At 34.5% G+C, this 13,966-nt stretch overlaps 1 protein-coding gene across 1 annotated transcript; it reads left to right on the top strand.

Annotated features, from left to right (window-relative positions):
- The first annotated feature begins 2,113 nt into the window (after positions 1-2,113).
- On the top strand, positions 2,114-11,846 carry LOC114319148 (iron-sulfur assembly protein IscA-like 1, mitochondrial). Its single transcript, XM_028266142.2, has 3 exons — positions 2,114-2,513; positions 10,822-10,939; positions 11,489-11,846. Exons 1-3 carry the CDS (start codon positions 2,315-2,317, stop codon positions 11,598-11,600), a joined length of 429 nt encoding a protein of 142 aa, XP_028121943.1. The 5' UTR covers positions 2,114-2,314; the 3' UTR covers positions 11,601-11,846.
- Positions 11,847-13,966: the final 2,120 nt, after the last annotated feature.

Below are 13,966 nucleotides of genomic sequence, written 5' to 3'. Positions count from 1 at the left end.
GATTTTCGTGGAGATGAAACCTAGCTTCGCTGAATATGATTGACAGAACTGCCATGGCTTTGAAGATGAAGGGAACTAAGTGGAAAGCTTGAAGAAAGAGAAAAAGGGATGCAAGATTTGGATGAGCAAATCGAATTCACAGAGAAAGTCCTGAGATTGAAGAAACCATTGTTGTTTGCTTCAATTTTATTATCGTTCTCAATTCAGAGAGAGAGTCAAGGTAGCAGAGGCCAAGGCTGGGCATAGGGTTATCCGACCCGCGCAACCTAACCCGAACCAACCCGCACACGTATGGACGGTTTCGCAAATACAATAGAGTAGGGTGCGGTTTGGAATATAGCAAGTTTTCGAGTTGCTAGTAGGTTGCGGGCAGGTTACGGGTTTGAACGGCACCCGCCACAACCTGCTCGCACTTAGAATTTATATTTTTTTAAAAAAAAATAAAAAATTGAACCATTCATCTATGATCTATCCTGGATATTTTTGTTTTGACCAAACAAACCAAACCCTAATACTAATCTGAGAAATCTGCATAGCTCTCTTCTTCTCACTCATTTCATTTCCCACATCTCTCTCTGTGGCGATGGCGACCAGAACCAGAGCTTACACACCCTAAGCTTACACACCCTACACACCCCTCAACCGCTTCGCAATCTTCGTTTACAAAGGACTTCTCTTCGCGACTGTGGGATTCACTGTCAGACTCATTGGAACGGCAATCTGAATCAGAGCTTCTAGACGGCACTTTAATGGCCTTCGATCTGCTCACTACAACCATGTCGACTTCGAAGACAATCGTGTTAAAAAGCTCCGATGGCGTGACCTTCGAGATTAAGGAATCGGTGGCGTTGGAGTCTCAAATCATCAAGCACATGACAATCTATTTCTCTCTCCTCCATTTTGGAATTCCAAAAAAACAAAAGCATAAACCTATAAATATATACACATATATGTATATATATAACAAAGACCTTTGCTGTTTCTTTTATTTGGTATATATAAATATGTACCAGTTCATATATTTTATATACACACCATGGTTTGAATACTAGTGATGGTTGTTTCTTTTGTTGAACTTGGAGGGTTCAAAGTGCTCTCTGTCCGCAGAGTCCAAACCGCAAACTGTCCGCACATCTGCGAACATTATCTGCACAAATTGCAAACCGCACTGCGAGCGGTTGCGGGTTGACTTTTTCCCAAATTGTATAGATGCTAGCGGGTCAAAACCAAATCGCAGATCGCGCAAATCCGATCCACGACCACCCCTGGTGGAGGCAAAGAAGGAGGCTACAAAATAGGAGGGAGGAGAGAGAATGAAAGAGTGTGTGTGATATATGAATGTGGATGAAAAATCTTAAGCTATAAAAAATATATATATATTGCAAACTTTTTTTATTACTAAAAGTTAAAGAGAGACTTTAGACCAAATTTTCTTTAATATTTTATTTGTCACAAATGAATAATCTAAAATAAATAGCTAACCGCCTGGTTTGGCATGTCTTAAAAAAAAAGATAAAAAGTTATTCAAAAAGTTAAAAAATTATCACTATTCACAAAAAAAAATATTAAAAAATTAATTTAACACATAATTACATTTCAGACAACTCTCCCATCCCACAGGCGGAGTGCCCTTTTTGGAAAAATTGCACTTATTTAGATGCACAAATAACACGGTGATGTTCGGCTTGTAGAGGCCCATCACAGGTCCCGTTTTAATAATCGGAATCGTTCAATGTGTAAAACTCGTCGAGTACTATATGCCTGTAAAAATCATGTTGATTGGATATCGATAACTATATGATTAAATCAGTTAAAATTTATAAAATGGATGGTGTTATAATTAACGGTTGAAAAAAAACTAATTTGATTAGATAGCTATCGATATCCAATCAACGTGATTTTTTACAAGCATATAGTACTCGACAAATTCTACACATTGAACGATTTTGATTAGCAAAACAAGACCCGTAGTGGACCTCCATGGCCAAAACAACCCTCCAATTAAATACCCAAAAAGTAGGGAATCATATCCCAGGCTACCCTCCACCCCGTCCCGACATCTATTCCATCTCAATCTTCTCCTATATACTAATTTATGTAATTTTTTAATACACATTTTTTTATAATAAATCAAAAAATTAACTCAAATAATCATATTTTTTACTAATTTTTTAACTCCAAAATTCAAATAGTATATTTATTTAAAACAGCCAAAACATCTCGTTCGACGAAAATAATTTTTTCTTTTAAGGGCAGAAAATAAAATTCAATACCTATTATCACCTATTAACATTCTAGAAAGAGAGAGAGAGAGATGGCAGCTTCTTCTTCCAGGATGATGGCAGCAGCGGGAGAAAAGGTGGGAGCCGCCGTCCGACGGCAAGCCCTCAGCTTAACTGAAGCGGCGGCCTCTAGAATCCGCCACCTTTTGCAGCAGCGCCAACGCCCTTTTCTCAAGCTCGGCGTCAAGGCTCGCGGCTGCAACGGCTTATCGTACACCCTCAATTATGCAGGTTTTCTCTCTCTCTCTCTCTCTCTCTCTCTCTCTCCTCGGTATATATGTATATGTATATGAAAATTCATGCAGATCCTTTGTATTTTAATAGGACATATTTGAATCTAATTTAACATATAGCCTCTAGTGTGTGTGAAATTGGGGAAGGATTGTTTTTCAGAAATGTTTTTGGGTTCTAAATTAGGCTCATTTCTTACTTTGGGGACATACCAATTTTGCAAGAAATTTGAAATAGGTTATTTATTTCACTCGCAGGCTTGAAATTGTTGCTATTGTGTCATTACATGTATAAATTTTCTAGTTTTTCTGTACTTTGAAGCGCATAACAAAGAAAAAGATGGAATAGATTTGTTAATTGATTATGTGAATTATACTTCAATGGTTGTCTATATGCTAATTGGTGATTTTTTTTTCTTTTCTGGCAATCAAACTTGGAATTTGTTACCCCAAGGATTTGGCCTGGTGGATGAGGCCTGGGACTTGGGGTTACAGGTTCAAATTTGAGGCTTGGAATTTGCTCCCTCCAAGGTCTTAGGTTCGACTCCCCTCACCAGCAAAACTATTATGGCCACAGACCGCAAAGAATTTGCCTATTTCGAAAGGCTTGTTGGGGTTGTAGGGACTTAGCTTGGTGCGCGCAAACTGGCCCAGCATACCCTACATATCAACAAAAAAAAAAAAACAAAAAAAACACCTCGGAATTTGTAGAAACACACCAAACTTGGAGGTATTTGATGAATCAATCAAATTTTGTATTTTCGTTATTTTTTCTTAGCTAGCTATTGAATGATATCTATCTACATTGTGATGGTTAGGGGTGTGCATGGTGCGGTTGGGGTGGTTTGAGAGTAAAATTACAAACCAACCCGTGAATGGTGGATTGGCAAATAAACAAATTGCGGTATAATTTTTAATCTCAACTTAAAAAATTCATTATATGAAAGCAATCATAGGCTAATCATGGACTAAGTTAATTAGGTGCTGGGCATTGGCGCTCAAAATAAACACCCAAAACTTTCACATTTGATTTGGCCTATAGCATAGTCAAAAAATTCATATACAGAAAATGGGATGCAAGTTTACTTTCTTCCATGCAGATTTGCTTGGAACATTGGGTTACAGAGAATTGTTACACTAATAATCTATGAGATAAACTCCATCAACTTTACTATAGCTAGGATAGCTAATTCCTATGGGTGTCAACATATGAGAGGTTTTAGCAAGTCAATTATGTTGGCTGTTGGGAGTCTCATATATTTATTAAGTCATGCTTGGATCAGAGTTGGGTAATTATATCCTGATTGTAGGAGAAACCTCCATGATCATAAGTTTAGTTTGTGATCTGTTTCATGTAGCTTCTTTTTAAGGTATTAGTGGGGGTAGATTCTTCTAACTGAATGTTTTTCATTTGTAATTTCCTCAGCTGTTTTGTCTATTAAGTAGTTCACATAGAGGATGGAGGGTGAAGTCCTAAGAAGTACGGATACGGACACGGGACACAGACATGACACGAACACTTTGGGGCACATGTTCAATTTAAATAAAATAATAAAAAAAAACTAGGATTTAGTTGTGTCTGACACGTGTCCAGGATGAGTTTGAGTGTGTCTGTGCCCCAAACATGTCAGACACTGATACAAGGGCCTGGGGAGGTATCCGTGCATAATAGATGATGGCATTTGATTTTCTTCTATCGTTATAAAGTGACCCATGTTCCTGTAAAATGCTTTATTAGTTGATTGGAAGTAATTAATAGAATATTGCAATGGATTGCCCTCCTTTTGGCAATCTAATTATGACTAATAGATTAAGGTTTTGTTTCCCAATCGTCTTCTTCTTTCTCTTTTTTTCTTCTCTCTATTACGACTGATACTGAATTAGAGCTTTGGCAATTGGATATTTTGTTTCAAAGTTTAATATTACATTTTCCCCTACTACATAGTTTTAAAATTTCGAACAGTCTCAGCTTGTCCTGCTTTTCGCTAATGTGTCCCCGAGTGTGTTCGAGACATGTCTAAACAACAAAAATAAAATAAAATAAAATAAAATATTCAGACACCTTAAGAGGCGTGTCCAACATCCGTCCAGGGCGTGTTTGTGTCCTAGACGTGCCTCGAACATTGATACGAGGGCCTAGCGAGGTATCTGTGCTTAATAGGTGATGACATTTGATTTTCTCTGAAACTTTATAAGGAGGCTCTTGTTCCTTAAAATACTTTATTAGTTGATTAGAAGCAATTAATAGAATATTGCAATGGATTGCCCTCTTTTTTGCAATCTAATTATGACTAATAGATTAAGGTTTTGTTTCCTGGTCGTGTTCTTCTTTCTGCCTTTTTTCTTCTCTCTATTACGATTGATACTGAATTTGGGCTTTGGCAATTGGATATTTTGTTTCAAAGTTTAATGTTACATTTTGACCCCCACTATATAGTTTTAAAATTTCAAACAGCCCCAGCATGTCCCATTTTTCGCTAAGGTGTCCCCAATAGTGTCCTAGACGTGTCTGAACAACAACAATAAAATAAAGTATTCGGACACCTTTAGAGGTGTGTTCATTCAACATGCATCCAGGACTTGTCTGAGCATGTCCGTGTCCCAGATGTGTTGGACACTGATACAAGGCCTGGGAAGGTACCTGTGCTTAAGAAGTGATGGCATTTGATTTTCTTCTAAACTTTATAAGGTGCCCCATGTTCCTATAAAATGCTTTATTAGTTGATTGGAAGCAATTAATAGAATATTGCAATGGATTGCCCTATTTTTTGAATTAAGATTTTGTTTCCCAATCGTCTTCTTCTTTCTCTCCTTTTTCTTCTCTTTATCACGACTGATACTGAATCAAGGCTTTGGCTATTTTGTTTCAAAGTTTAATATTACATTTTGACCCCCACTAAATAGTTTTAAAATTTCTAACAGCCCCAGCGTGTCCCACTTTTTGCTAACGTGTCCCCAAGTGTGTCCGAGACATGTTTGAACAACAAAAATAAAATAAAATAAAATAAAATAAAATAAAATATTCGGACACGCTCAAAGACGTTTCCAACACATGTCCAGGACATGTCGAAGCATGTCCCTGTCCTAGACGTGTTAGATGCTGATATGAGGACCCAGGGAGGTATCCGTGCCGTGCTTAATAGGTGATGGCATTTGATTTTCTTCTAAACTTTATAAGGAGCCCCATGTTCCTGTATAATGCTTGATTAGTTGATTGGAAGCAATTAATAGAATATTGCAATGGATTGCCGCTTTTTTGCAATCTCATTATGACTAATAGATTAAGGTTTTGTTTCACGATCTTGTTCTTTTTTCTTTCCTTTTTCTTCTTTCTATTACGACTGATACTGAATTAGGGATTTGGCAATTGGATATTTTGTTTCAAAGTTTAATATTACATTTTGACCCCCAGTACATAGTTTTAAAATTTTCAACAGCCCCAGTGTGTCTCGCTTTTCACTAATGTTTCCCCAAGAGTGTTTATGACGTGTCTGAAAAACAAAAATAAAATAAAGTATTCAGACACCTTTAGAGGCGTGTCCAATACGTGTCCAAAACGTGTATGAGCGTGTCTGTGTCCCAGATGTGTCAGACACTGATACAAGGGCCTGGGGAGGTATTCGTGCTTAATAGGTGATGGCATTTGATTTTCCTCTAAACTTTATAAGGAGCCCCATGTTACTGTAAAATGCTTTATTAGTTGATTGGAAACAATTAATAGAATATTGCAATGGATTTCCCTCTTTTTGGCAATCTGATTATGACTAATAGATTAAGGTTTTGTTTCTTCATTTTGATGTTACTTTCAATATTTAATCCCATTGGTTAACTTTAATGTTTGTTTTGTTGTGCAATGCCTATAATATTGTTGATGTTATCTTCACGAAAGACAAGTTTTTAGAAAAATGCACCTTTAGTTTTGGGGCTGATTGGGAAAAGAAATTTAGACTTAGGAAATGTGCCCCTTGTGATTTTTTGGAAGCTATGAAGTATGGATACTTCTACGAGGGAGTCATATCTGTATCGGATATCGATATTCTTTGGATACTCGCAAACATGTATCCGATACTTCTTAAATTTTTTCACAATTTGAAATTAATTTCTTTAACTTTAAATGAGTATTAGATACTTTCTAGATATTCCAAGCATCTGACCTATCTTATAATTAAGATGTGACATTTCTTGTCTAGTATTAGAGTATAATTTGTTAAAATAATACAACAATGATTTCCAGTACTTTGTATACTCCTTAAAGAATGAATATTGGGAAATAATGAGATTAAAACATGTTGAATTTGGTTCAACTTTGTGTTTTCATAATGTAACCTTGATCCTTTTTATGTCAATGCGGAGTAAAATTGAAATTGAGAATATTTGATAAATAATTAAATACATGATATATTACAAATATATTATGACAAAATTACATTTTTACTTATATACATATATGCATCCTAAGAAGCACGAATATGACACGGACACGCCCACACATCAATTTTTAAAAAATGCAGGGTACAATATGCGGGAAACACGCATGAAATATATAATTTTATGTACTTATTATATGTTATATATATGAATACATCATTCAAAGATAATAAAAAAAAATGTAATATAACACTTATTTTATAAATTTAGATTATTTTTTCTTTCATTATTGTATCCTAAGCTATGAAGCACGAACACGAACACGAACACGAACACAGCTGGGGACATGGCAAATTTTTTTTATAAATACTTTTATTTTAATGCAAGTTAATTATTTTATTTTTAAATAAATGTGTTTCTATTATTTTTTTTAATTTTATTTTATCTACTTTTTTTTTTTTTGATTAATATGTATAAGTATATATTATATCTTATATATATATATATATATGTATGTATTTATTTAATATTAATAAAAAGACATATCTTATATCTTATATAATATATATATATATATTATACATATGAATCAGCGAGAGCAAAGAGAGGGTGAGACGCGAGAGCAAGAGAGAGAGAGAGCGAGAGGGAAGGTGGGTGGGTGTGTGTGTGAGAGAGAGAGGCTTACGATGGTCGACTGGATGGAGGTTGAGGTCAAGGTCAAGGTCGAGGTCGACGGCTTATGGCGGTCGAAGTCGATTGGCTTACGGTGGTCGAAGTCATGGAGGTCGATAGGCGAGTCGACTGGATCGAAGTCCAGGTTTGTCTCTTAACCTTTACTCTTCTCTTTTGCTCTTTGTGTCCAAATTTGGACACTAGTGTCTAGATTTGGTGGACATGCGTGTCCCCTACAAAAAAATAATTAAATTAAAGGGACATGCCACGCGGTGTGTCCTGACCCTGCATGTCCCCGTGTTTCCGGCGTGTCATCGTGTTTGACACCGCCACGGTATGAAATCTGGCGTGTCCATGCTTCATAGATCCTAAGGTATTTAGTTCAAACTTTTAATTAATTTCATGTGCCTAATCGGTGGACACCTGTGTTTAAGCAAAGGACACGAGTGTCCAAAGAATGTCTAGATCTGACTTCTTCTTCTTCTTCTTTTTTTTTTAAATAAGACACGTTTTGACGAGTATCGGACATGTGTCGGGGTCGGTGCTGGTGTCTAAAACAGACACGACATGGGTACGCCACCTCCTTAGAAGAGTCCGTGGTTCTTAGTATGCATCATATTTATACACATGTATCGTCATATTATTAACGTGTCCGTATCCAACTTTTTTAGAAATTTTTGTATCAAGTTATCCATATCGTGTCATACCCGTGCTTCATAGGTTGGAAGGCATTTGATGAATGTTATGGATTTTGTTAAGCTTTTTCATTTTACCATTCTCCTTTCAGTCTTGTAGTTTTACAATGGATACACCATATATTGTTGGTTGTTGACCCATAGGCGCAACAAAATAGGACAGCTTGTTGGATTTTTAAACAAAGGCTAATTAAAGGTTCAAATAATGAGTAATTTAGGGTTTTAATGGTTAAATTGAAGATTAATGGGTAGGGGAAATAATTAGTGTTGATTTGGAGGTGATGGGATAGGGTTTTGGGGCTAAAAAGTGCACTTTTAGTGGGCTATGAATAATGACCCAAAAATAATAACTTGGGTATGTGCGCAAAGAAGAAGAAAGAGAAGAAGTAGAGGAAAAGGTGCTTCACCCTCTATTGATTTTCGATTCTTAGGCCTAAACAAAAAAGCAAAGGTGTTCGCGCTTTGTGCAGTTTTTGCACCTTAGTGGTTTTAATTTTAAATTGGGGCCAAATTGCCCAATAGCTTCAATCATTGGTCCGAAACTATTATAATTTACTACGTTGAAAGGAATCCCAAAGCCATATATCCATCTTGCAATCCCAGAGCTTGTGCTTAATGCCTAGAGCTTTTTTTGATATGAAAATTGGGACTCAAAGAATGTGTTTACATTTTTTATTAAAGGGGTTGTAATTCCATATGGTTACACACACAAAGAATAAGGATGGAGCAAAAATTTAAATGAAGCGCATGAGGCGTGCGCCTCGTGCCTAAGCCCTAAGGGGTTGTAATCCCAAAGCCATATATCCATCAAGCGCCTCAAATGCGCCTTTCCTATTGCGCCTTGCCTCAAGCTATCTGAGGCGCCTCAAGTGCGCCTCGCACCTAAGTGCGCGCCTAAAACACTGCCATATGCCATTTTTAGATTTTTTTGGTTTTCATATTTTAGGACTTCTTGTCCTCCTTGTTTTTCTTTTTTCTCCATTTTAATAAAATTCTTCTTTTGTTGTTGATCCATAAAAAAAAAGAAAAAAAGAGGGGTGTTTCACCCTCACAAGGAATAGGCCAATCACACATGAACACAATCGCAAATTCTCATAGTATTAACTTTTTTGTTGAATCATTGAGATTGCACATATTTATAGGTTAAAGACATTTCTATTTCTATAGATTATTACTCAATTTTAGAAACTAAGAATATTTGGATACTACTGATACTCTAGACCAACTAGGACTCTAAATAAAATTCAAATAACATTACTGGACCTGCAAGACAACCCATGGACTATGACTACTAATCATGTACATCAATTATTAAACGTACCATAATACCCATAAGTATTGAAACTTACTATAATAATATAAATCTATCTAGCAACATAAATTATAATAAATACAATTAATGAATCAAAATTATTCCAAAACTTCAATCCTTGATGCCCTAAACATGCTTCATATGAAATTCCAAATTTGCCCCATTTTCTTTTTTCCATGATCTTCATCAATTACCCTAAGCCCAACTCCTAGAGAGTTCACTGTTGTATGTTGTATGAGAGTGTTTGGTTTATGGGAGATTTTTTGTTTAATTAGTTTATATCAGATTCGACAAATATTTTAGAACTACCTATTATAGTCAGATTTCATTTGAGTTCAGTCTTGAGACTATTTAAATACCCCTCCACGGTGCAATTTCAGGTGCCTAATGCTCTAACTTGTTATCAGAGTAGTAGAGTCTACACTCACTCAAACAGTTTATACTCGAGGCTGTCGGAAACATTCTTTACAGACAGCTGGACAGTCTTAATTTCTCTAGAATTTGAATCAGTTGGTATCTTCTTGAACTACTTAGTGTCCTTTTTGTGTTTTGGCTCCTTGTTGGTTGTTTCATTCATTTAATTCCAAAACTACCAAATTAGGCCTCAAATCTGTCTGTTCACATGAATTTGATGCAACTTATCTCCATAGGTGTTGAAGTTACACTTTATTTAATTTGATTTGCCTGTATCTGCTACATGGACAACATCATTGGAAAGGCGTCATATCTCCGTAGATCATACGTTTCTTTGGATTTAACTTCACCTTTGGAGTTTTCTAAAACTGCCCACTTGCATCCCTTGAATTTTTGTTTAGATTCAACCTAGAATATGCACATGAGGTTTGCTTAAAGTATAATTTGCCCCTTAGTGGTTTTGGAAATTACATCCCGCCCCTTGAAGTTTCTAATTTCATAATAAATAGCCCCTTTTATTAATAAATCATCAAGTCAATTAATAGTTTTTAATGATGTCAGGAATTTAGTTCAATCAATAATTCTGATAATTTTATTATTGTATAAGAGAGCAGTTAGGAATTTCATTTTTTCAATTAATTCTATTAAATAAAAAATTCTGATAAGGGGGTATTCGTAATTTTTCAAACCACGAAGGGAAATTCGTATTTTAAATAAATCTCAGGGAGTATACTAGTAATTTACCCAATCTTTTTTCTGTGCTCCAAGTTATTTGGATGTAACTGAAAAATGTTGTTACTGCTTCACTGACATCAATTTCCTAATGTGCCAATACACCAAATATACAGATGAGAAGGGAAAGTTCGATGAGTTGGTTGAGCAAAATGGTGTGAAGATATTGATTGATCCAAAGGCTCTCATGCATGTCATAGGAACCAAGATGGATTTTGTTGATGACAAACTCAGGTATAGCCAAATATCAATCATGGTTGTTTTTACGGATAAATTTTATAGCTGCTTACACATCTATGAGAGATATCGTGTTTGATGTAATCTGTCCACATGGTCACTACAATGAATGTACCTGATGTTAGATTCTATGTCACATCACTTGCAACTTTGATTTATTCCAAGGTGTATTATCTACTTTGTCAAAAGCGAAGACTTCCATTTCCTAATATCTTCTTTAGGTTGTGTTTGGATTTAGGATTTGGGGAAGTATTTGTGGAGGGAAAGGAAAAGGGACGGAACAAGGGACTGAATAATAGATTAATTTTTTTTCAATTTTCCCTTACATTTTTCTTTCCCTTTACAAATCTCTTCCCAAATCCTATATCAAAACACAGCCTTGAATTGAGAGAATCAACCAGTTTAGCACTGCTCAGCTGACAACACTAGTTGAGAAGTTGAATTTTAGTATTCAGTTAAACTTCGACAAGGTTGCTTGAGAAAAACCTTTTTTACCCTCTTGCTTCTTTTCATCACTTCTGACACTCCTATTTGGGTTTTGAGCAGATCCGAGTTCATATTTATCAATCCAAACTCTAAAGGGCAGTGTGGCTGTGGAGAATCTTTTCTGACAAGCAGTGCAGAAGCTGCGAAGACTGGTGGTAGCTTAGGATCATAAATTGTGACAAATTTGCAATAAGGTAAAATATAAATGTCTAAGAATCCGTAAATATATGTATCAAAAGTTCAGATTACTTGGGTCTTATTTGTTTGTATGGTGAATTTCGTGGCCTAAAAATGGTAGGACTAGGCTTTTGAAAACATTGTGTTGCTTACATTTTCAGTACATTCAAGGTGACTACTGTAATGACCATGGTGGAGTCAGGAAGGAATTCAGTAAAGAGGAGATACAAATTAATGACAACATTGATTTTTTTTTTCTTCATAATAAAGGATAGTGAGATATTACTTAACTTAAATATGAAGAGTCCATTTGGATAAATGTGAATTTTAAATTAAAGGATTTGAGGCTAAATTTTATACAAATATTGAGTAACTATTTTAGGTGGACTGAAAAATTAAAAAAGAAGATAAGTTGAGATAGAAATGATATATTTAAATAGAGAAATTTTATAAAATACATTGTAAAAAAATGGCTATCATATGTTATAGTTATGATCTTTGTGGTATTTAGTTATGACATATTGTAATGTTAGATATAACTTAGTTATAATTTCTTGTGGTTATTATTTTGGGTGTGACTAAAGAGATTTTTAATTATACATCAAGTAATGATTAATTATGACTCATTCTGATATTAGTTATGACTTATTGTGATTTTTTTGTTTGTTTGTTGTGATTGAAGATGTGTTGTTTGGTTATAATTTATATAGTGGTCATTTTAGTTATGAATGGAAATAATTTGGTTATGAAAATTTATGATGTAAATACCACAAAGTCATAACTTATATATGATACACCCTTAGTAGGTTCTTTGTAATTAGAAGAAAAATTTATAATAGAGGGCACTATTACAATTTTAAGAGATAATATTATAATTTTATAGAGAATATATATAATATAATCTATATATCAATATATATATTAATATAATTATCAAAACTTCATAGGCTTGTGCCCCCTAGTTCCAACCTACTGTACATAAGAGAAATAAATTGCGTTTAGTAGAGTTTTAGAATTATGATTTGAAAATAGAGTTATATTTTAAGTTTGTGAGTTTTAGAATTATGATTTAAAAAGAGAAAATTTGTTTAGTTATGAGTTTTGAAAAGATTTTTAAATTGAGTTTTGAATTTTTAATGTAACATATGAATTGAGAAAAAGAGTTTTCAGAATTTAATTTAAAAAATTATAGCTCATAACCAAATGCACAATTCAAAACTTTATTGCAAATTATATTCAAAACTTATAACTAAACTCTTTTTAACATTCAATTCAAAAAAATAAGTTGTCATTTTGGTGTAAAAAAAATAAATTCTATATTTAAAAAGTATCAAAAACAAATATAATTCTCCCCCCCCCACCCCACCCCCAAAATAACAGGTGGCGATTGACAATTGCAAAAAAATAAAAAATAAATAAATAATTTACACTGTTCCGGTCAACCGGCCGGACGTCTAGGGGGAGGTAGACACAAAATTCAAAACCTTCCTTGCTTTTTAGAATGGAGAAGACGAAAGAGAGAGATATGCCAAACGTGAAAGAAAAATATGTTTTGAAATGTATGGTGGAATCACATTTTCAAAACTCTATCTAAATTGATGGTGCAAATAGAGGGGTGGAATTATGATTTGAGAGTTTCACCAAACATAGAAATGTATTTCCATTCAGTTCTATGATCAGTTTGATGTTGTATTGCAGAAAACATTAAAAATCAAATCGAAGTACTTCCTCTCTAATAAACAATTTTCTTTTATGCTTGATAATGTATATTTAGAAACTACCACATCTCCTGCAAATGCTTCAGCATTTCAGAAACTTCCCTGATGGGTATTTGCTCGGATTTGAGTTTTAACCGTTTGGCAGATGGTTCGAGGAAAAGGATGGTAGCTCATGTTCATTTGGGTTTTGCTCAAATAGGCTGAATTCACTGAACAGTTATCATTTTCATATTATTTTTATTTTTGTTCAAAAACAGAATTAAAAAAAAAAAATCATAAACAACTTTTTGATGTTTTCTAAAATGTGGGCTTGCTTTAATTTTTTTTTTAAATCTAAAAAAAAAAAAAAAATGAAAACACAACTAAACGGAATGAATTTTGATTTTTCCCAGGCTTCTCTGAAGCTTTCCCACATTGCCAATTTTTTGGATAATTTTGGTATAGAAGAATCCGACACCCTTCTGATCTTGAAATCATCCAGTTCAGATGTCCAAATCATGCAAAAATCATAGATTTGATTTTGGCTGCGGATCTATGATATTAAGCTTTATTTCTAGGAAATTAACAAAATTCATGGTTCATGGAAATTGGAAGATTGCTCATTCAAGTGCCAGTAATATTCACTTTGGTAATGCTACGGTCT

Source organism: Camellia sinensis, chromosome 8 (genome assembly GCF_055761805.1).
Source record: "Camellia sinensis isolate YWXY chromosome 8, ASM5576180v1, whole genome shotgun sequence".
Lineage (NCBI taxonomy): Eukaryota > Viridiplantae > Streptophyta > Magnoliopsida > Ericales > Theaceae > Camellia > Camellia sinensis.
This window is presented reverse-complemented; position numbering and strand designations above follow the sequence as displayed.

What these genes read in the sequence shown, in the direction of transcription:
- LOC114319148 (XM_028266142.2), top strand. Translation starts at nt 2,315, where the DNA reads ATGGCAGCTTCTTCTTCCAGGATGATGGCAGCAGCGGGAGAAAAGGTG. An exon ending in GTACACCCTCAATTATGCAG is followed by an intron (nt 2,514 to 10,821) that starts GTTTTCTCTCTC and finishes CCAAATATACAG; the next exon opens with ATGAGAAGGGAAAGTTCGAT. An exon ending in TTTGTTGATGACAAACTCAG is followed by an intron (nt 10,940 to 11,488) that starts GTATAGCCAAAT and finishes GGTTTTGAGCAG; the next exon opens with ATCCGAGTTCATATTTATCA.